Source organism: Aptenodytes patagonicus, chromosome 7 (genome assembly GCF_965638725.1).
Source record: "Aptenodytes patagonicus chromosome 7, bAptPat1.pri.cur, whole genome shotgun sequence".
NCBI classification, from domain to species: domain Eukaryota; kingdom Metazoa; phylum Chordata; class Aves; order Sphenisciformes; family Spheniscidae; genus Aptenodytes; species Aptenodytes patagonicus.
Genome location: NC_134955.1, coordinates 47,433,979 through 47,457,957, shown reverse-complemented (window position 1 = coordinate 47,457,957; position 23,979 = coordinate 47,433,979). Strand labels below are relative to the sequence as shown.

Genomic DNA, 23,979 nt, shown 5'->3' with positions numbered 1-23,979 from the left:
GCTCAAAATACATCTTAGCACAAAGGTGGAAGCCTTCCTAGTCATGAGAAATGATCCAGCAGAAATAAGTGGTACTTATGGTGTGGACTGGCAGGGAAATAATATTATGCCCACATCTCCCCCCTCCCATTAAGAAGAGGAGGTTGGGGACTGTGAAGGGAGAGGAGTAAGAGAAGTGAGATTTTTTCTTAAACCTGTTTAGCAGCAGTAACTGTGAAGCATAAAGCTAACTGCAAAGGGTGTTTGACTCAGCCAAGTCTGAAGCACAGAGATGCTGAGATGCTGCTTAATGTTCTTTTTGTGTTATCATTATATCGTACTTTTTCTCTCCTTTTTGTTTCAGAGATACTACATATTCCTGACTTGCTGGGTAGCTAGTTACCTGATGAGTGCTCAAGGAAGAGATGATTATCTCATTTCTCAATCATGGCTGGGAAGTCACCAGGACACTTTCGTGAAGGACATCTAGCCAGCTCTGCTCACCTTGTAAAGGATTGTCCCAACGCAGGTTAGCCCCTCTCCCTTGGCATATCACAGCTGAATTGCAACTACTCAGAGACCTAGCCCAGACAGTTTCTGTTGCAGTTTCTGTTCTTTGACTCTTTTAGTCTTTGAAAAGAGTAATGCTTATCTGCCAGATGAACAATTCATGCTGTGGAGGGTGCAGGGCCAGACTCAGTGAAAAGGGCATTTGCTGTGATGACCTGTGTGAGAATAAATGTAACCAGCAGAGTATGGAACCTGGTACTAAGGAGGTGACAGCATTTGTACTTAGCATGGTATCTCACTGACAACTTGGGGGTAATTTATTTATTCCTTGTAGTGGGATAAATAACATGCACAGCAGTCAGGCAGCTGTAGTAGCCTAGTGCTATCTTTGTTTCTGAGAACGTCCAGAGAATTGACAGGAGCAACTTAGCAACATGCTCTGGGACACATGGCAATCACAACCTCCAGAATGAGTCATTGATGCCCCCTTTTGTAGACATATTCCATGTGAAAAGCAAAAAACAAAGACAGTTGTCGAGTCCCAGTCCAAGCTGATGCAGCCAATGCAGTGATTAAGTCTCCCAGAATTTGAGAGGTCCCAGGCATCACTTATCTGAGGTTTCAGCCACTTTTTAGGATGTATTTAATTGCAAGCAACATCCCGTGGGGAAGAAGAGGTGAGCCAGGGGCCTGCTTTATGTGCACTGAGCAGCCATGGAACTAAAAGGAGACTCCTGCCTGACATGCTTGCAGTAGGCAACGGGTGGCAGAAGGAAGTGCTGAGCTAGTACGGCTCAGTGTGCTGGGCAGCAGGGTTATCCAGCTGCAGTCTCTCTCACAGAGTTCAGAATACACTCAGGGTATGAAGCTTTTCCTCTCATGCAGTTTTACTCTGCCTGCAGGACAGGCTGGCAGGCTCAGGGGAGATCTGCAAAATGTGGTCACATTTGCTTTTCTATCAATTAAAATTTTACATAAGATTTTCATAGTTATGATAATAACCTTACGATTTTTGTAACCCCAAAACATTTTATTTGCCTGTCTACTGAGGTTTTGTTTATCCCTTGCTCATTTACAGCTGATGACGTACATGGGTCCTAAGGTAGTCCAGGCATTTTCTTTTTCTTTTGAAAAGGCAAGGTGGCTTCTTGATTCAAGAAAGTTGAGAAACAGAGCTCAATGTATGTTCAGGCTTTGTTCTTTCATTTTGACTGCTTGTTTCTCTCACAGTTACATTCCTAGGCATATTTAGAAAGTGTTTATGATTTATTTGTAAAATATTTTTATTTTCTGTGATCATTGAGTGTGAATGTGGTGGTGTTTCTATAATTGCTCTAACTCAATTTGGGTTAATAACTATTTTGCCAAGTGAACACAGCATCATGGGAACGCAGCTTTTCTAGTTCAGCACTGGCAACACCATGTGTCGCTATGTGTTACCCTGCTGCATGGCCTTGCTGGCTTACGCAGGCAGGATTTTGAGGTTCTCTTGAGGTGCGCAGTGGAGCCTGAGGTGAGCGTGGTATTTCACGGGTTTGGCATAGTTTGTCTAATTAACTAGAGCTGCCACAGAAGCTGTCATAATCTAGTCTGACTATGGACTTGCGTCTCAGGCCTGTACTTCATTCTTGTCTGCAAATATAAACTTGAGAATGAAGGGGAAGGATAACCTGGCCCAAATGGCAGTAACGGTGTCATTTTGCAAATGCTGTCCTGTAGCCCTCCCCTTGGTTTGGTGAGTGTCACTTGAGTGGCATTGCATTCCTTGCAGAGCTGGAAGGCCAGGGCATCTTAGCAGAGCCTCAGCAATGGGAAACAATGAACATTGTTAACTGGGATGACCCTCTTTCCAAGTGGAAGGTATCCAGAACAGTGAGCTGGCTGCTAGCCATGGGGGCCTTGTTTTTAAGGGAGCTGGAGCAGCCTATCCTGCAAGGGGTTTGGAGCAGCTCAGTGGGGTCAGCTGCCACAGGGGACCAACTATTCACTGGTGGCTTCTCCACCCACGTGGGCAGTGGGCCAGAAACAGGACAGGAGGAGGGAGGCAGGAGAAGGAGAGGCTATCACAGTAGTGAAGGAACCAAAACCTATCAAAGATTAGCCAGGGAAACAGGCTGGATCATAGCAGGTGCCTGATGGTGAGCAATTGTAGAGTTGCAGTGGAAAGAAGAAATGCGCAGAAGCAGCAGTAGCGATTTAGGATTTTCTGCAGCTAGAAAAAGTGAGTCTGAGCTAGAAGAGCTCAAGGCAGTGGCAGAGCTGGGGATAGCACCCTGAAAAGCTAATGCCTGTGCTAATGCTGTTTCCATAAGCATCACTCCCTTAGGACACTGCTGAATTTTTATGATGTGATGACAAAAACAATGGGGGAAATGACAGAAACAATGGGGGAAATAAGTGATTACCCTAGGCTTGGTTACAAGGGTTCATTAGATTGAAAAATATCTGATGAAATTGTACTTCCTAAGACTGACCCAAAGGATCATTCATTTGTAGTAGCATTAACCACTGACAAAAAATATAAACAAGAGTTTGGTTAATGTGTTTGAGTTTAATAATGTAAATGGTAATAGAAAATTACTTGCAGCATTGACTGCTTTCAGTGTTGCGATGGAAAAAAATTTACAATGCTGGAAATGTAATTATTGAAGGTGATTATAATTTTGGCTTCAGTTAAATTGTTTTCCTTCCAAATATAACACTCTTCACTCCAATGAGATTATTCATAACTTATGTATTGCACTTGACTTAATTGGCATATGGTGTAAATTAACCCCTCTCAAAAACATGATTTATGTGCTTTGTTCTAACCGATCTATTAAATGCAGCCTTGTTTTGTGTTGATTCTTGCCAATTTAGGCAAAATTATTTCAGTTTGCTCTGTCCTGGCTTCTCCTTATCTGATCACTGCCCTGCCTTTTATTATTCAACAATTGCAGTTACATCGGGGATGTGTGATAAAGCTTATTGAAAATGTAATGCCAGTTTCTTGAAATCAGAGAACAAAATGTATAATAATTTCATTCATCAAAATAATGCACTTGATACTGAGACTTTTTATAGAATGGTCAATGTGCTGATTTTAAGCATTTAGAAAAGCAAGAGTTTGGTATTTCTGAATTAAGCAAGCTGGGATTTCTAAACAGAAACCAGCTTCTTATTGTGCAATAGGAAGGAATAAATTAAAAAAAATCTCTTATTCAATACATCAAGGAATGCATTAAAATCTTCTATTTTTAAAACACTCATTTGTGTTATAATAAAAGGATTATATCAGAGAAAGGCCAAGGTGCCTTTTTAGTTGCCTCTGTTTGTTTCAGATGGATGAAAAAGAGAAAAAAGATCTGTTGGGGAAAAGGCCGCATCCATGTAAAGGAGGAAGGATTCCGATCTGTTATTGTTATTATTGTTAGGAAAATATGGTTTAAATAGACTAATCTTGTTTCTAAGCTATTTTGAATGTAAATGTGAACTCCAGTAGTGCTGTGAATGAAAGCATAACTAAGAGATGCAATGAGTGTGTATGTTTGTGTGTAGATAGCTACAGAAAGAGAGGTCTGTATCTGTCTTTGCATCTCAGGCAGGGACTAGGTTTTTGTACTTGTCTTTAAAGCATCAAGATCAAGTGGTGGAAGGCCATTTGCCTTTCTCATTATCACATTTTCCTAACTTAATTGATGCACTGTGTACCCAGTGAAGAGGTAAGGCTGGCAGCTCTACTTCTTCCCTGAAAAGAAATGACTGTGGGTGAAATCGAGACACCTAGAAGATTGAGAATGGTAGGGAAAAGGCAGCAGTGGACTGTTTCTTTTGTCTTCTAATACAAGCTGTAGGAGCACGAAATAGGATGAGCTGATGGCATGTTCAGAAAAGGCAAAGAAGATACTTCTTTGAGCACTGGTCCATGGAACTCAGGGTGCTGTGGGGGCTGAACGCTTGTTGTGGTTGAAAACGGGACTGGAGAAATTACTGTAAGAAAAATCATTGGGGGTTGTTAAATGCAAAGACCTAATCTCAGTAGTCTTTGATCCTTAAATCACTGGGAGACTTAATTATACCTCGCCCTGTCTTTATGTTCTTTGGTCATCTGCTGCTGGCCACTTTAGCAGAGAGGGGGCACCGGCCTAAATGGGCCTGTGTTCTGAACCAATACAGCTGTTTCTGCATGTGCTATGCATGCTGCCAAGAGATGGTTGCAGACAGTGTGTGACTGGTTAGATTTATGAAGGGCTCGGTGAAGCACTGAAGTCTTTAGCAAATCTGTCATGTGTCAGTGGTAGCTGTTGTCTGTCTTCTCAGTTTTTCTTACAAAAGATGCTTTGAGCCTTTGGCCAGTTCTGATCTTCCCTGTGACTTCACTCCTACTTATAATTGTTATGATTTGGATGCTGCTACTCCCAGAGCTGAAGACTTTTCTAGCCTCACCCAAGCCCTGTGGAAGGAAGCACACAAAGACCAGAAGCATGATGGGCCTCTCAAAGCTGATTAGCACTAATATAGAGAGACTCACTGGCTGCAGTTCTTTTGGAGCAAGGCTGTTGTTTTTGGCTGGCTGGCAGCAGTATTTTAGATCAGGGCTGTTGTGTTTTGCTGAACCATCCTGGTGCTTTCTAAACCCAACTCGCATTAGTCGCTTACCAGCCTCTGTCTCTTCCAGCCACCCCAGCATGCTGCTGGGCTAGTCCTCCTGCTCCCAGGTGCAGGTGTTCAGGTTTTGCCATGGTGTCATTTCAGAATGGTTGCAATGGGAGAGAACGTCTTTGTAAAGAAAGCCAGGCACACAGCGCAACCTCTCCAGCTTTCTGTTACTGGAAAGTTGAACACTGAAGTTTTCTGTACATCAGCTAATGTTTGTTTTGATTCCCTGTGTGATACCTTAGCCTGAAAGAGAAAAATCTTGTTGGTTTTCATTTTATTTTGTGTGCAGGTACCCACAAACTACTGCAATCATGTTTTAACATTTGGAGCTTAAGAACATATCCCAGCAGTTAAGCATGCCTTTAACTTGGGGGGGAGAAATGTGTTTAGAGAACTCCACATTGATTAGTAAAGAAACCTCCTTCCCTCCCCAGCTAATCAGAGAAAATATATTTTTCTAGTATTTCCTGTGAAGCTCTTCTGTAAGAGGAAATTTCAGGTTGTCCTCAGTTTCTCCCAATGCTCAGTGTGCTTACTATAAAGACAACCCCCTCCCCCCTTTTTTTTAATTCCAGTGTGAGTGAACGATAGTAAGGAAAGTCTCGAAAAACCTAGTCAAAGCAGAAGGGTGCCCAGGAAATGTAATGCAGGCAGCTGCCACTTAGAGGTAAGGGACTGAGGAAAGCTTACATCCCTTGAATGGTGTTTGAAGAGACCAGTGGGGCCTGGGCTCTCTGTAGTCCTCTGGCTACCCTTACCAATCTCTTGACACCGGCAGCTCCAGTGCCACATAAACTTTTCAGAACCCCAAAACTGCTGCCTTTCACAAAGCCACAGATTGACTGTCCCTGTGCTATGTTTAACCCAAAGTAAAGTCCATTTTAAAATACTACTGTGGTGGCCAAATCCAAACCTTCTGTGGACAGATACAACCTTCAGAGGGCCTAAGCACTCGATGCAGGTGGGCTATGGGGGAGACTGTGAGGTGCCTATGTGAACCTGGAAAGGGATTGTGTTGGTTTAAAGGTTGAGCCTGTCACAATCAGAGTGGTGGTGACTGTGGGGCTGGGGGTAGCTGTTGTAAGTGTAGAAAAACCTTGTCATGCTTCACCTCCCTCTCCAGCTCTGTGCTCATCTTGTTTTTTCATTCAAGCTCATTTCTAGCCCATGGCCTTTCCTACCGGCCACCACTAATTCAGCCACCTCCTCCTCCTCCTGCGGGCAGGCTGAGAGCCTCTTGGTTGCCTGGTTTAGATGCATCATCCCAGTGAGTGCCATTGCCTGGGAGAAGAACCTTAGCAGTGTTGGCTAAGTGAGGCGTGTGGAGATGGCAGTGCTTAGACAGGGTGTGATGCTATCTGTGCTCAATAGAGTCAGAGGTAGAATAAAAACCTGGGGTCCTTGTTTCTCACATCTCTGCCCCAATTACCACAGTGTGTTTCCTTCTGCTTTCTCAAGCAGACATGAGCTTGCCCTCCTGCACCGCCTGACTGCCAGATCAATGCAAATGCCATGACTTCAGCACTTGCACCCACTTTATAAGCACTGGACAGCTTGCAACACTCATGATGTCACCGTTGGGTTTAAGCCAGTGGTCTATTTTATGATTAGAGATTTTGCTTTTCACTGGAACAACTTCAAGGCTTTTTCATTGCTAGCTCATGTTTATTTCTTGCACCAGTGAAGTGCAGAACGTGGGGAGAAAATGGGTGAGTGGAAGAAACAGACCAGTCCATGGCAGAGACTGACAACAGTGCCTGTCTAACCAGTCCTCAACAAAGCTAATCTCACAAAAACTCAGAAGCTTGCTGAGAATTTTTTTTTCTGGATATGGGAAAACACCAAATGAGCGTTTCGAAGTGAGAGGACTGGGGCTCTACTCCCCTTCCACAGCACACACAGATCATGCCTTCCCCCACCCCAGCCTCTTCCATGGGACTATGTATATCCCAAGGAACAGAACGGAGCAGCTCCTAAACACAATAAACATTACTCTGTCTGGGTTAGTTTTTACATTTCTGTGTTTTATTTCTTGTTTTGTTTGAAATGACCTGTACCACAAGAATACAATTTATTTAACAGGTTTTTTTCTTTTTTTTTTTTTTTTTTAGGAGCAGATAATAGTTAAGTAGATACTGTTTTTCACTGACAGTCTATAACTCCCTGCATCATTCTCACAGCCTGTGTCTCTCTGGCTTCTCCACATAACCCAGCCACAAAAACAACAGAGTGGCCTTTGGCCATATGATCGATTATAGCTTGTGGATACAAAGTGGAAGCTCTTTTTCTCATCTCTGATTGGTAATAAAAGCTCAACAAGTTACATTCTAGGGTCTTTCTCAATGACGTTCCCCTCTAATAGCTGCTTACATGTTTCTGGTGCAGCATGTTTTATTTTATATATTTGTAATAGTTTAAAAAAAAAAAAAGATTACTTAGCTTATAAAGAGAAAAATAATGCCCCCTTAGCATGAGCAATACTGCAAGGTTCTGATTGTTGTGGGGGAGTTTCTTATAGCTTCACAGTTTTGCTGCGAGGTGTAATGCCCAAGTTTCCCCAGAAACCTAATTCTGTGTGGTATTTTACCTTTTCTTTTAATTGATCCCCATGAAATTTGTTTTGCATTACAGGCCAGGCACCGCTGTTCCCAGAGAAGAATGTGCCCGAAACAGAAGAGCTGGTCACTTGGGAAGAATTGCCTTTTGTAGTAGCTGACAGGTACGTGGTTTCTGTTATCTGCACATGCAAATCAGGGGCTGGAGCTGCTTTTACCATAGTTGCTGGATGTGGGCTTCATGCTTATTCACTGTCACTGATACACTTACCTCTACAGCTTTGCTTTGCTTTTCTTTAAGTCATGAGCCCATTTGTGTCCCAAGGCTCAAGCTCCATCATCTTTTGCCCCATGTAGAAGGACAGCTGTATGGCACTGACTCTGTAACTCCTATATTACACAGGAACGGTATAAAGAGCACTGACCCAGAACCCATTTCCTAGTTCATGTCTCAACTTCCACATCTCCAGACCTTTTTGTAAGAGACTGTGAGCATTCAAAGACCTAAGCAGTTGCTGAAGCCTCATTTCCTACTTCAAAGTGCACTGAGAGGACTACACTAAGATGTTACCCTTCTCTGCAAGCCCAGCTCACTGCAATGCTGGACATGCTTCTCAGTTGTGGCAGCACGACAGTACTAACGATGCACAGCAGATCAGAATAACTGGGAAGAGATGCGTGTCATTCCTGCACTGGTCTGAAGGGCCCAAGACCTGACCTGGTTCCCAATATAAGATGGTACAGGCCTTTTAAGGGTTAAATCTAGACAGGTGTTTCTGTCCCAGTTCCTGGGGAAGAGTTTGCATTCCTTGCTTAAAGAGATTAATATATGCTAATTACTGTCTGGTTCAGTTCCCATCCTATTTCAGAAGCAATGCAAACATTTCCAGGCATATTCTCTCAAGCAATGGGGGATATCCAGATGGGTTCCAAGGTTATGCAGCTGTAATGGAGAAAGAAGGTCCTGGAAAAAAATGTATTTGGTATCTTTATATTGTTCTGCCAAGGCAGGAGTTGCCTCCATACCATAGCCCTACTCTAAACAGCCAGCAGTCTCTGTGGGCTAGAAGCTAACTCGGCAGCTCTCCATAATCATGTTTTGTAGATAGTTCTCCCTCCCTGTTCTGGAAAGCAGGCCCGAGTCCAAATACAATAAAGCTGGAAGAGCCTTTTTTTTTTTTCTTTTTTTTTTTTTGTAAGTGACCTTTCCAGCCAGGGTCCAACAGAGTAAGAATTGCTTCTCAGTATCTTTTCAGCCCATTTTGCGACAGCTACCTTTGCATAGCAGGTCAGGACACAATGTGCTGTGGCTGAGCTGGGTGGGACTCAGCAGGGAAGCAACAGTGATCAAGTGCGTCAAACTTACAGGTGATAGCGCAACCCAGCGCATTTGTGAGACCATTTATGCCACAGCCGGAAAGAGTTGCCAGGGTGTAGCACATGGCAAGCTGGCTCTATAGTGGTGGCATGCATTTCACTTTGGTCCTTCTCAGCCACAGATGGAACATGAGCGCTACCAAAAGCCTCTCATTTTCTCCCCAGCTGGCAGCTGGGGAGAGAGTACAAGTATCTGTTCAAAGCACAAGGCCACTGTGTAATTGCTACTGCTGTGAGCATGGAAGCAGTCCCAGCTCCCATGTGCGTCCTGCCCCTTAGGTCTCTGTTGGTTTACTAATGTGCCTGAAGCAAGACTGAATTCCTTTATCAAGTGAGTACAAAATGAGTGAGAGTAGCTACGACTGGGTAGTGTAGGGAAAACTCGGAAGAGATGGAACTGAAGTAACTCAAGTACCAGGAGCGAGCTGGCTACGAGAGCTGAGAGGTCAGCATGAGTTAGCACCCCCAGTCTCTGAGCTAGCCTGGGCGTTGTTCTACAGCACTGACAGCCCTGCTGTGACACATTCTGCTCCAGCAGAAAACAAGCACCCAGTGTCTCCCTGATCACGTGCCTCAACCCTGGTTTGGAAGGCTGCCTGCTGGGGACAAGTTACTCCTCTGCCATACCACCTTTCTCCTGGGCTAGCCAGGAAGGGGTGGAAGCTTGAGGGGAACAGAGGCAGTAGAGCTCGTGGTGTCTCTAATGTAGATCAGAGGCTTTTTCTCACCTCTACTGCCATGCCGCTGACCACAAAACAGACAATACATTCAGGTTTCATCAGCTCAGGCTCCTCAAAACTAAGTGACCTAGAAAGTAAAATCTCAGAGAATGCCAACAGCCAGTTTTGTCAAGTAACCCACATTCCCCTCTGGCTACTGGGAATGCAGCAGTTGTGGCTTCGGCAGCAAATCTAAACCAGGGCTTGGAGACAGCAGGAAGCTGGTTACGTGAGAGAGTAAACATTCCCCCACTTCTCCCACCACCTCAAAGTCAGGTATTTGCTTTCCCATCAGCAAGAGAACCTCTTACCAGGCCCACGTATAATCTATGCTAGCTCTTTTGCTGCTGTTGAGGATAATGGGATGAGGCAGGGGAAGACAGTAGTTGAGATATCGGGGGTTTCATGCCACCCTCTAATTTATTTCCCTAGGCTGCCACAAAAAAGCAATCTCTCAGGCTCAAGAGCTGCCTCCTCCAAAAAGCAGTGCCCTTGATTCCTAACTAGCATTTGGCAATAAGCCTAAATCTTTTTGGAGGCAAAGAGCTATTCACTTTAATGAAGTCTAGGAAAGCCCTGTTTTGGGGTGTATTTATACTTGGGCAGTAACCATGCAGACAAAGCCTTGTGTTCTCTGCCACAAGGAACAAGTGGGGAATGGCACTCAGCTGAGCTGAAGAGGCAGGTTGATACACTATGGGGTGAAAAGTGTGGAAGAATTGTAGTTAGCACCACATAGGAGAGGATGCAGAGATTATCATGTCAACCCAGCACTGAAGCATAACATCAGGCTCTTCTCTTTTTCTTGCCATCTGGGAAAGGAGACTTGCATTCTCTCAGGGTCATACATCCTACCTCTTCAGGGGCCTGCGGGGATTGTACATGGGAGGGACTAGCCAGGCGTAATGACACACTGTACAAGGTCGCAGAATATCTTACACAGTTAGGAGCATCTTTCCCAGTGAGAAATGGGGCCTGTATGTACAAGTGTTAGCTGTCGCTAGAGGAGCCTGGGAAGCAGCCGTTTTAATCAGGAGAGGTCCAGCAGCACTCTTCTCCAAAGGAGCATCTGCTCTATGGTTAGAGCCAGAAAGGTGACAAAAAGAAGGACCCTGGCTGCTTCCCTTTCTATCTGACCCCTCACAACACCAGCAGATAAAGTTTATATTGACTCTATTCTTCCTCTCTTCCTGCTTCTGTCCCCACTCCCCCTCCAGCACTGGCGGAGGGAGCTGGGGAGCAGGTGGCCTGGGCAGCGCTGAGAGCATCACTGCTCAGAGGGGCTGAGCCCCATTGACCGCCTCAACAAGTGCAAGAGCATATTCTGGTATTTCCCACAGAGAAAACAAACGAAAAAAAGAGAAACAGGTGACTGATTAAAAGAGTTTCCCCCCTCCTGTACACGAGATTTCTGCAGTCACGCCGACAGATAGACATTAAATAATTCTTCCATAATAAATGACTGGAGATAAAAGCCGGCGGTGGCTGCTGCTGCTGTTTGGATTGCTCCGTTGTCTGCATCTTTGTTTCTAGTTTGTTCCCCGGCCACTGTCGGCTGGCACTGGGGCTGTCAGACCTTTGCCTCTAGCATTTCTAGGAAGAGTTTATGCATGGGAACCTTGCCCTGCAGTTTGATGCTGTAGAAGTGCTGCACAGCTTTGGCGGCCGTCTGCCGCAGGAGGGGCAAGGTCAGGAGCAGCTTGCCTGCTCGCCGGGGCTCCTCGTTGCGCTGACTCAGCTCGTAGTCCTGCAGGGCTTCGTGGAGAAGGTCCTGGAGTTTCTGCACTGCATCCATGTCCTCTATGTGCATGGAGTCTAGGGGGAGGGAGAAAAGACAGCAAACAGACAAGTCAGACATGAGGAAGGAAATCCTGTATGGTCCTGAAGCTAAAGATGCTTTCTTTCCTTTTCTTTCTTTCCTCTTTTTTTTTTTTTTTTGGGGGGGGGAGGTGTTTGGGTTTTTTTTTTTTTGGGGGGTGTTTGTTGTTGTTTTGTTTCTCTAGGGGAAAAAAACACCTTGCTGGCAGGTGTTGGCGGTGCTGCTGTGAAGTTCAGCATCAGCCCAATGAGTGGCCCTAGCAGCGCAGGGACAGTAAGCTTGCCAGGGGTAGGTGACACATTGTGCCCTGTGTGCTGCCCATTTTGCCAGCCAGGGGCAGGGGTCTGGGGCTGTGCAGGGGTCAGCCGGGAGCCTTTGTGACTTGCACATTCACTTGCCCTCCATGCTCCTTATGGGGAGAGTCACCCTGCAAGGGGCAGCAGCTGCTGTGCTGCCGCTTGGGAGCAATCTCATTAAGAATAATTAACACTGCTATAGCGCTTCATCTGTCTAAACTGCCTAATTGCCATGCAGCTGCTCAGGGTGTCAGCAAGACAGAAAAGCCCCAGTAGGTCACAACCAGTGTGCCCAGGGGTGTTGCCAGCCCCACCTTTGTGCATATGTCCCTGTTTTCAGAGACTGCCAGCAGCTGCTCGGGGAGCTTCCTGCTTCAGTAAAGGAAACGGGCACCTCCTGCAAGACCTCTTCCCTTAGGCTGCCAGTTGTTAGATTTCTACAAGCTGCCGGAGGGGCTAGCAGGGTTTGCGAGGCTAGCACAGCTCCTTGGTGTGTCTCTGAGGCAAAGGCAGCTAGTAGTGACCCAGTCCAGGGTTGAGCTGGGGAACCTGAGTCGAACACAGGCTGCTAAACTTGTGGGTAAGTCATGGTGACAGAGGGCAGCACCAAAGAGCAGAGGTTAGATTAGAGAAGCTAACCAGGCACGGCACCACTGAAGGTTTTTCTCCTTTTCATCTTGCTGATACTTGCTTCTTTCTTACAACCCTGTCAGAGCTGGAGACAGTGTTGCCTGGTCTTCATTGTTCGGAGACTTTTAATCGATACTGAACCCATTGATAAAGATTCCTGCCACAGGGCAATAAATCCAGAAGCAGCAGCAAAGGGATACTATGGCAAGCACACGTGCACACATGTAGTTGCACCGTCTGCCACTGCAGCTGGGCTTTGCAGTGTGGCAATGCTCTGGCTCAGCCCACACACATAGAACACACATCTGAGGACATGGGTTCCTCAGTGTAACAGCAGCGAAGGGGAGGAAAGCCGGCTGAAGTGCCAAAATCTCTCTAGAAATACGTGTCATCTCTATGGAGAGTGCAACACAAATTAGAGACTGTGAATTTCATAAGATACATGTACAGTAAATGCTATTTATGATGCATGATTTATAAAGTATTACAACAGTTGGGAAAAAATCATGTCTAGCAAGAAAGCTGTTTAAGAAGCTGTTTAGAAGGAATGCACTAATGAGAAGATATTAAAGGGTTGTATTTCCAAGAAGCCTACTGAGGAAGGATTGTTCTTGCTGCATTTGCTTTTTGTATCCAAGAGACCAGGCAAAGAAGCTCAGAGAGGGGCTGGTAGGTCATCACAGTGACCTGAGCTAGCCACAGAGGTCGATTCTGAAAAGTAGGGAAGGAGAAGCATGTTTCCAAGTCAGCCTGGCAACTTGTCCCAGCCAGGTAGCACCTCTAGGAAATTTCCATGCACCATCCAGGAGAAGTGAGTGGGGTCTGTTTCCTGCCAAGTTGCAGAGGTCATTTTGGAGACTGGAAGCATCAAGAGCTGGAGCTTGGAGAGAAACGTCCTCCAGCCTTTCTGTTTAATGTCCTTCTGGCTAGGGGCACACAGGGGAGAAGTAATCACAGCCCATCAGAGTTTGCAGATCCCAGCGGATGCTAGAAGCACCAGGCAACGAGCCATGCTTCAGGTGAAAGTGGGTGCTCTGGTTTTGGGTACTGATGCTGCTGTACAGTCGACAGAATGCCAAAGCTGTGCCCTTCTGCCACCTGACTTCTGTAAGGTGACGAGGCTTAACAGCACTAAATAACTAGACGTATAAAGGGAGAGGAATTGGGGAAATAAAGATCAAAGCCTGCCGCACCCCCCCACTCTTTGCTGAAAGAAGCTCAAAATTGGCAGCTGACTGCGAAAAATAAAATAACATTGCAGGATTAATTTCCTTGCAATCCATCAGTGAACTGGTGTCGATGGCATTGATAAACTGTTAATTACAAAATAAATAGCTATGAATTTTTACAGCTGTCAAGAGCACTGAGGTGGAGGGAGGCTGCCTGACCATGTCCCTGAGGGTCAGCTGGCCTAGAAGTCAGGCTTCACGTCAGGAGCCCTTCTCCAGCACTGCTGGCATGGGGTACAGGGCAGGTGTGAGAATGGACAAGGCCCACTGCCTCCTCACCTAACTCTTTTCTTGCAGCTTCTGGCAGGAGCAGGAGGAGCAGAGACCTCACAGGACCCGTTAGTACAGAATTTGCTACACATCCCCTTGCTAGATCCAGACCGTGTTCACTCCATCTCAGCACTCAAATGCATTGGGGAAAAAAAAGGGGAAATAAGGTTTGGCCAGTCTGGGATGTCTTTAACTGAACATATGCTGTATGCTAACCTGGAGGGCTCTTCAATACACAGGTTGATCAATTTGTATTCCTGAGGAAAGAGGACCTAGGAATGCCTAAGAAGGGACTGCTGGCTCTGAAGTGAACAAGTTACTTCTACAGCACCCCTACTCTGTCAAAAAATGAGTGATCATATTGTTGGGACTTGCCTGCTGTTCTGGACATTAAGAATTCATTTCTCAGCTCTTTAAAATGCACTTATTAAAGACAGAGTTCGCTTGAATTGTCTTTGCCAGTCCCAGCAGGTGTGTCCTTGGTGCATTACACTGAGGACTCGGAGATCAGCCACAGCTCTGGCAAGGTCGGCCTATTGTCAGTTTCTCCTCTAGCAAAGAGCAAGTGAGCTCCCACTTCTGTTTTCATTTGTTTTAATTCCTAGAAACAAAGGGTCAATATACACAGAGCTGCATGGAAGAGAGGAAAGTCCCTAGAAGCTGGGTTGCATGAACAATTACACCCAGCAGGGATAGGGGAAATTCAGGAATTTATCTATATGGGAGGCAAGGCAGAAAGCAGGTCTAGGCAGCACAGGTGCTAATCTAAGTGCTCAGCTTTAAACCCTGTCTCTGACCCAAGGGAGCTGAGGCCTGGCCCAGAGGTAGTCTGCATTCCTACCGTTTTAGGAATCAGCTGTTTGCATGCAAGCACATACATGCAGGCTCTGCAAGTTTACTCCATGTCAAAAATACACAAGAAAAATAACTTATATTAAAGAATGCGAAGGTTGAATGTGAAGGTTACATTAGAAAAATACACTTGCCCTATTCTAGCTTCCTTATCTGTGTGTTGTGAGAGGATTTAATTACATGAAAAACAAGATCTCATGCTTTACTTTCACATGTTTCAGTACGAATAACAAAGCAGGATTTTTGTGGATTATGCCCCTACATAGCTGCAATTCTAGCAGCACTAGGAGAAACCAGTGAAGTCAGAATGGCTTTTCCCATCCAGCTGAGAACATGCTTTGGCCTGTGCCTCCTGACCCTTACCTTGGTTTCTTTACTCCACAGCGCTGGATACAGAACCCCAAAGCAGCTGATGTGTGTTGGTTGTTCTGCTCTGTCTTTGCTCAGTGTTTCTCCACTCCTGATGCAGACTGTCCCATAAGGCTTACCCTAGGCTTAGTCTTGACCGCACAGGGAGCAACATCAGCAGAGAGTGCTTCTGTTGCACCGTGAGGAAATTGACAGCACCGAGGCTCAGGTCCTGCACTGTCTCTGCTCATAGCATGGGCCAGATAAATGTCCTGGTGTGGCACTTATCCTGTCACCCTGTCACAACCACTACCTTAGCACTTCAGCCTCTCTGAGGAGCCCTTCTCCCTGTTTAATCCTGTGACCTTCCTGGTAGACAGGAGGCAGGTTCTTTAACAAGAGTTGATTACATCGCCAAAAGCCACCGTCCCACAATAGAGAGAGGCCAGCCTTGGCCATCTGCCCATCCTGGTTCAGTGGCAAAGTAAAGGCACCAATCAGAGCTAAAAAAGCAATATATGAGAAATTGTAAAAGGGAACTAGATAGCAATTTATATGAATCAGAAGTTATGAAGTGTAGAAAATTGATAAGGGAAGTGAAGGACATCGGAAGAAAATCCATGGCTGGAAGGGCTAAGGACAATGAAGAAGTTTTATAAATATTTAAGAAACAGAAGAAAAAGGACCATTTGTAGGGGGGCTCTTCTCACCTGGAGATGATTAAACTATTAATAGCAGTGCAGAGGAGACGGAAGTCCTCAGTGCATATTTCTGTCGTGTTTAGACAAAAGGAGCATTATGTACCTGTGTTATATGAAGATGATGAAGACTTCTTAGTCTGTTGTGTATGCAAGAAGATGTTAGACACCTGCTAGGGACAAACTTTACAGAAATCAGCAGAGCTGGACAACTTGGCTTTAAGAGTTCTAAAATTGCTGGCTGAGGCCCATCTAGGGCAGATTAATGATCAACAAGTCTTGGTATTTTTGAGAAATTCAAGATGACTGGAAAAGTTCTAATGATGCACGTATTTTCCTAGGTCTTATCTGATAATGTCCATGCTAGCCTGATGTGAACCAGGGCAAAATAAAGGGGAAAAAAAAGCGACGTTCAATTAAGACTTACAAGATGGTATTACAACTACTGCCAGTCAACACAATACTTTGGAATAGAGGTCTTGTCAAACAAACCTGATTTCACTCTCTGATGAGATTACAAGTTTGGTTGATAAAGTTAACTGCTTACATATAATAGACTTAGGCTTTTATAAGGCACTTGGCTTAGCACCACAGGACATTCTCATTAAAAAATTAGCACTATGCAATATCAATAAAGCACACTTTCAATTGATTAGTAACTGGCTAGATGACAGACCTCAAAGTAGCTATCAGTGGTGAATCATCCCTGAAGGAGGAGTTTTCTAGTGGAAATCCACAGGGATCAGTAAAAAACCAGATGCTATTCAACATTTTTCTCAATGAGCTGTAAGTAATTTTTCTTTTCTTCTTTTAAATTGCTGCTGCTAAGAAGCATGGATGGCAAAGAGGAACAGAATGGTGTAAAATGGTGAGGATAGGGTGATGTGAGACAATGAGGCTGCCCGCCTCACAGCATTCTGTACCACTTGCTTACACTTGAAGTAATATATCTATAGCCAAGGAATGCAACTATGGAACAGGAACTTTATTGTGTCAAGCTGTCAGGTGTAAAAAGACCTAGGGTCATAGGACACAGCTCAACAAAGACCGGTATCTGGAGGCTGAACTCAAGCAAACTGATGTTAAAGATATGGTGCCTTTCTTTTTATTTTTAAACTGAGAGAATGATTAATTATTAGCGTCAGCTACCACGAAAGATGTAGATTCCTCCTCTTTTAATCCCTTCAGCTTCACACTGGGTGTCTTTCTGGAAGGCAGTTTTAGCCAAACACAGATATTGGACTCACTGCTGGGCTGCAAGGGTGAATTCTGTGACCTGCACGATGCAGTTCAGCAAGATCTGATGTGAGACAATGAAGACTCAAGGGATGTAGAGGGAGCCCTCGTCACACAGTAGCTTTAGCAGTTTCCCTTTTGGAAGGGACTAGTGAGCAAATACGTGTTTGGCTTCTGTGCAACATCAGTGCAGCACACATCACCTCTTGTGTCTCCCACAGCCTGCTGGATTGAGGGCTGCAGCCCTCCCCAGACTGAGATGCAAGGCACTGGGCTGAGGGCCCTGGCCTTTCTCATCCTCTTCACAAGAAGAAACAGAACAGGCAACATCAGGCTTCTGCCAGCATGTCTTACTCTCTACCATCCAGATCCATACTGTCTCCGTTAAAAGGGGATTCAGTGTCTGTGGTCACTGAACATCTCCAGGGCAGGACCAGGCAGCCCCAATCCCACAGCTTTTTGTGCTATTTGAAACTGGGACCAGGGTTTCCCTGTTTGCTGTAACTGACCAGCGCTACTGAGGTGGATGCAGGCGTGGCCCACATCCCCTTTTCTGAACTCATGGTGCTGGAGTCAGCTTGCTAGTGGAGAAGGGCTCCACAGCCTTTCTTTTACTGCTAGAAACCAGCAGCCAGCCCATCCCTGCCTGGCTCCACTCCCTAATACATGGCCAGAGCACAGCTGGGGCTCTAGCAGCAGCAAGCCTCATTTCTCCCTGCTCTCCAGCTTAGGTCCTGCTCTGTGGACAGAGAGGAGCATTGAGGATGTTGCATGACACAGGCAGCGCACAGTCTCGGGCAGTAGGCTCTAGTTTCCTCCCACGCCAGATAACAGCATGGGCCTTGACTCCCTGATTGTGAGGCTGGCTGGGCCAGGGCTGTACCTGAGTTGGCGAGGGCCAGAGCTTTGAGCGTGACAAACTCCTCCTTTTCCACCTTGAGCTTCTTGTAGCGGCGCACCAGTTGTAGGATGGCCAGGTAGAGCTCCAGCAGCCCCGTCAGACGAGAGTGCTCTTCATCCATGATGTAGTCCTCAGCATAGACAAGCTTGTCCTCATATGGCAGGGAGCGGTACACAATGCCCAGGATGAGGATTTCCATCCAGGCGCTCTGCAGGAGGCTCATCTGGTCCCCAAGGGAGAGGTTGGAGAACCCTGGCAGGGCAAAAGACAAGCAGGGTCAAATGGGTGTGCAGCAAAGCCTCTAGGAGTCTGGGGTCCTTAAGTTTCCCTGGGATTCACCGCAAGCACTCTCCCCCATTGGCCTGCTGCTTTCAAAAAAAACCCCAAAGCTTACTAAAGTGACCCTGTCTCTGTGGCAATCAGCACACATGGACCTTACCCTTCTCTTTGCTCCCATGCCCACCCACAGCCTCAAACAGGACTCTTGATGCTCTGACTGCATTTATGGCAACCCAAGGTTAATAATAACCTCTTTTCAATGATCACTGCTTCTTCTATAGCAGCAACTGTTTTGTACCACATCGTCCTGCTCATTGTTCCTCTGTATTTTTGTAGTGCAGCCTATTTCATCTGCCCCAGCTGACCAAAGAGCTCCAGATGGCAGAAAAGAGGGTTTCTGATGGGATAGGAGGGAATGATACAGGCCTGAATTACAAGCATACCACAGTCTCTCATTTTGGCCAACATGAGAAAAGGTCCTGCCACAACAGAGCACTGAAATGTATTTAAAAGCTGAATACATTTGTGAACAGAATCTGCTTCTATTCCTCATCACTCCCTGAGCTCCACACCATCAGCTTCCTGCACCTCACAGCCAACAACCCTACCCAGTGTCAAAAACATCTTTACAGTGCCATACAAGTACCTAAATCACAGCCAAACCAATGGAACCAGCACCCAGCAGTGAACCAAGTCATTCTCCTCAAATACAGAAAGAGCAATCACCATCTGGAGATAGACACCCCCCAACAGCCCCAGAGCCCACTTGAGAAAGTGGAGAGGCCAAAACACAGAGGCACTGTCTGTCCTGAAGGGGGAAAAAAAGTGCATGGAAGGAAAGCTGTGTCTGTTATGCCCTCTGTACCAGGTACCCTTGAAGGCCAGACCATGAAAGATCCTGGGAGATGGGCACTGTGCAACAGGGATGCCAAGCACAGTGTGTTGGTCCCATCTAGGCAGTTCCTGCCCACCACTGACAGGCAGGGACTGTGCTTTTTGGCAGCTCATGTCTAAAGGTTCCCTGAGCTGTGAAAGAATGGGACACCCAGGCACCCCTCAAGCTGGGAGGGCAATGCTCCACCAGCCTCCCCTGCCAGTTTTCTCCCCAGATGCTTATTAAGCCTCGGGGCTCACCAAGAAGCCTGTGAGCTCGTTAGCCTCTGTCCAGGAGCTTCCCAGTCCCGCTGGATGTGTGCTAGGCTCAGCAGAACTCCTTTATCCCACAGCCCTCCCTGCTCACAGTTCTTGGCCCTGTATAGGGACCTAGGTAGCCAGCCACCATGATGATCATTTGATTTCTCTTGTTATCAAGTTGGCAATTAACAAAAGAGCTGATGATTGCTATATTGACTGACTGTGGGTTCTCTTTTTCTATCTGCACTATCTCAGCTGGGGAAGGGAAGGCAGAAGGGTGGGTTAGTGGTATTTATTTATCACTACGCCATGTTTTGTGTTTGTGTTGCCAGGGGATGCAAAGGGTGATAATGGCCTGGCAGCCCTTGGACATCCAATTTCCCTTATCAGGCCACTGAATAGAAAAGAGGCCCCAGGCCACATTAATTAACAGATACCAATCAGCTGTCACGTGTTGTGTGTGCAAGGTCTGAGGGGAGCAGTGGGTGGGAGGGAAGAATCAATAAACCATTGGGGAGGAGTGCCAGAGGGAACAGCTAAAGAGGAGTCCAGGCTACTGGGGAGAAGAGCTGCAAATCCAGCTCCATGACTGTGAGATTGATTCCTGTACAGCACAGCCTGTGCTCCATGTAGCCGGGCACCTGGTGAATCCCACCCCTTGCTCAGGCTGTGAGTACTTCAGGGGTGCCTCATCCTTTGCCTCACCCTTCTGCCCCTTACCTCCTGCAGTCAGTACTGTGCTGCTCCTGAATGCAGCCCTCCTGACTGAGTCCAAGCGCAGGCTGATGCAGCTCGAAGGCTTGGGATCCTGTCTCCCCAGGTCTCCTGCTTGCTGCACAGGGAACTGATGAGATTAGCCCTGAGACAGGGGTAATGGTGCTGTGCACAGCCACTGTCACAGTCTCTAGCACCTGGAATCTCTCCTTTTGTCACCCCTCTCCTAGCTCTGACCATGAAGAACAGCCCAGCATTTAGGCTGCTGCCTTAAGTCCAGTTTCTGGGTCAGTCGCGTGGCCTTTTTGCATCTTCATTCCATCTGGATTACAAAAGGCGTTATGCCATCGCCTCACTGCGGTCTGCCAACGAAATTTGTTAAAGATTGAGAAACAGTCATGTAGTAGAATGAGAGGATTCAGGACAGACATGGCTCACGCTTTTCTGCTAGAGAATAAAGTAGAAAGATTGACTTAACCCTAGCAGTAGCCTGTACATCCAGCATTTCTGTTAATCACTCTTTCCAGAGGCAGTTATGGCAGGTGGGAATTGCACAGGGGAGACCATGCTTTACCCTGTGCCAAGGAGAACAGAAGAGCCAGCTGCAATTATCCTACCCACCTGGGAAAGCCCCCTGCCAGAAGCACTCCAAGGTAGCCAAAAACTCCAGTTCCAGCAGGCAGGCATGAGGGAGGGAGTGCTGTGGCGCCAAGCCTGGACTTGAAATGTCTGACAGAATTGGGACCCTTTTCCTCCAGTGTTTACACATGTAGAATGCAACGGTTGGAGGACTGTACCTGTATCATTGCAGTCTGCATAGACAAGGGAAGATCATATAACCTAGGGTCTCCTATGCTATAAAACTTGAGATCAGGAAAGGTAAATGCTAATTTCACCCGGCCAAAATCACAGGTTTGCTATTATAGGTTTGTAACACTGTTTGTAACAGTGTTTGTAACACTGGTGAGTTGTGAAATTCAACTGCCTTGCCATCTTACAGCTCCCAGGAATTCCTAGAATCCAGCCCTTTTGCATTCCTGAGCTGTTTGATGGCACAGCATCCAGAAAGTGCCCTTAGTGATCTGTTTCTTGCTGCTTTTCTCAGGTCTTATCCTGAAAGGTGCTGAATACTCCACTGCCATCCCTAGGCTCCCAAAAGAGGAGCCTCTGTCTGTAGCACAGAGCTGCATGCATGTTTCCCTCCTTCCCAGGTGGAGGTTGAGAAAAGCTGCTTTATTTGCAATAGCTGATGTGACGTTCGGGTTTTTTATTTTTTGTGAATTTTTTTTTATTTCAGTGGTTGGGCAGTGGGAGCTCCCAGAATTAAAAAAAAAAAGAGTCACATAATTTGTGGCAAGTGGAGTTCATAATCTGTTAATTTATTATCATTTCTGTCATCCTGGAGGGCCATTAGCAGAGGTAATAAAGGGAGATGTAATTATAGGATCTGAGGCCACTCCAGACACAGCTGCTGTCACTCCACTTGCCATATTTCATTCTGTGCTAGTACTATCGTCTTCCTAGTGAGAACAGCACAACAGCTACCCTGGGAGAGTCTTCGTCATCACCCCTCGAGAGAAGTCTTGTCTCCCTGCACCAAGGCACACAGAAAAGGTAGATGTTGTTCAAAGACAATTAGCACAGGGGGGAGGATGAGTAGTGGCGAGAGGAGGCCTCATACAGAAGGGGACAACTCCACAATGGCTAAGTGTGGCTTTTGAGCTGATGCCTAATAAGGCTATTGAGCTAATAAAATTTGCTAAACACCATTAAATCATGCTTTCTTGTTATCATAGGAAAGTGTCTTTAAACTTAACTGATTTTATTTGCTAACACTGTGGGGTAAAAGTTTGTACTGACACCTGGGATCCTGAAGGGTTGGTATGACTTTAAGGTCACACTGTTCCTAACCAATTCCAGTGTGAACACAAGGCAGGAATATGTGACTTTTGTTCCTTTCTCCATTTCTCTTTGTCCAAGAGTTCATGCACACAGGAAGCAATGTCCTGTTTTGCTCAAAATCCTTGGAAGGCAGAAATACGGGGCATGGATAATCTAGACACCTGGCAGCCTCCTGGCCCTGCCCTGCTCTGCCCCCTTGCTGCCTAACTCAGTATGTTTCATGCTTGTTTCAGAACTATAGGATATTTTGTTCCATTTTTATGAACTGTCTTTTATTATGTTTGTTTCTTGGTACTGCTCCCTTGTGTAACAATCCCTGAGCTCTCTCCTGTACACACAGTGCTGTTATAATACTGCTGCTGGTCTGAACTGTGCCAGGCTGATGGCTGTTACCACGTTGCAGGGCCTTTGATAGGAAAGGAAAACACACAGAGAAAATTGAGATGATGGCAGGTATGTCCTGCTTCCTCAGAAAGGAGAGGAAGAGCCCCTTTCACAGTGCAGGAGTATCTCTACTATATTCCTGTTCTGAGATAATATCACCATGGCAGGCTGGAAAACTCTGTAGGAACTCGGAGCTGAGCATCCAACGCTCATCCCACAGCTGCAAGCTAGGGAACTACAGCAGGGCACCCTGCGCGAACAGAAATAGCCAAGGTTAGAAGAACATACAACAGCACCTCACTGGGCAGCTGTAGCAGTTAATTGCATTGCATTAAAACCATTCCTGTTAACACCCCAAGTACTGGGTTAATAGAGCAATCCAGGCTGAGTTCCCTAATCGCCACTGTAACCCCACTTGTGATGAATCAGCCCCAGATGGATTCCAGCACTAGTGACGGGTGTAATCCCTGCAGGTACTGCAGATCTCATGTAAGAAGGGCACCACTGAGATTAACCTCTACTCAGAAACACTGTCCCGAAAAAGTTTCTCCAGGCTTTATAGTCCTACCACATAACAGTCCATACTACATATAGCCCAGGAAACCACTAACTCTTGAGTCACAGAAGAAATACTCCCTCTGAAAAAAGAGAAGCAGCCACCAAAAAGCCAAAAGAGGAGCTACAAAGAGAAGCAAAATACATGGGAGAACTAAACTGTCTGATCACTCATGCTAAGATGCCTCCCCAAGCAAGGAAGAACTTAAAGCCAAGAAGCAAAGCAAGAGAACACAGACCCATGCAGTAGAAGACACAGACAACGTGCAATATGGGTTAAATCCTGTGATCCTGTGGCTGAGCCTCAGATATTCTCCTGACACAAGGAACGGGGACAGAAGGCAGGAGATAGCTGTAGTGAGCTCTTCATAGTGAGCGTCTGAAGCAGTCTTTGGAAAGCAGCCACATAAACCCCAAGGACATCCCCTAAGTTCCCTGGCCAACCTTCTCCACACCCAAATCCAACCAATCTTTTTTGGGGGTGTGCAGGGAACTAGAGAGAGGGGGCATTTTCCCTTCCCAGTCCAAATCTTTGTCCCCAGAACCCCCTTGAGGGCCATGTCTGCTCCTTCTGCCTGGGTCCATCCTGCCTGCAGGTGCGAGACACTTGCTATGTCACTCAATCACACAGGCACCCTAATTGGTTATAGTCAGTGAGCCTTCAGAGACTAGTCACATTGCCAATAAGGTGTCCTCATTATTTGTCAGCATAAAAGCCTGGAGATTCACTGACAATAGTGAGTATGTCCTCCATCCCAATGGGACTTCTTCTGTGATGAATCCAGTATGACAAAAGCTTTCCTGAGTCTGGGCAAGAATGCCCACTACAGACAGGGTGGGTAACTGGCATGTCATTAGCAGTAAAGTCCAGTCACTGCCGTAACATTTATTCATCTATACACACAACAGACCTAGGTCATGTTGATGCAGTGCAAAATCACTAAAGTCCACCAA

At 46.2% G+C, this 23,979-nt stretch overlaps 1 protein-coding gene across 6 annotated transcripts in view; it reads right to left on the bottom strand.

Annotated features, from left to right (window-relative positions):
- Window positions 1-7,136: 7,136 nt before the first annotated feature.
- Window positions 7,137-23,979, bottom strand: part of ESRRB (estrogen related receptor beta) — a 137,147-nt gene continuing 120,304 nt past the window's right edge. For all 6 annotated transcript variants that reach the window (XM_076345156.1, XM_076345157.1, XM_076345159.1 and 3 more), the window contains 2 exons: window positions 18,040-18,309; window positions 7,137-11,593 (listed from right to left, as the gene is read on the bottom strand). In XM_076345156.1, coding sequence (XP_076201271.1) covers window positions 11,349-11,593; window positions 18,040-18,309 — 515 coding nt within the window. In that variant the 3' untranslated portion in view covers window positions 7,137-11,348. The remainder of the gene's footprint in view (window positions 11,594-18,039; window positions 18,310-23,979) is intronic.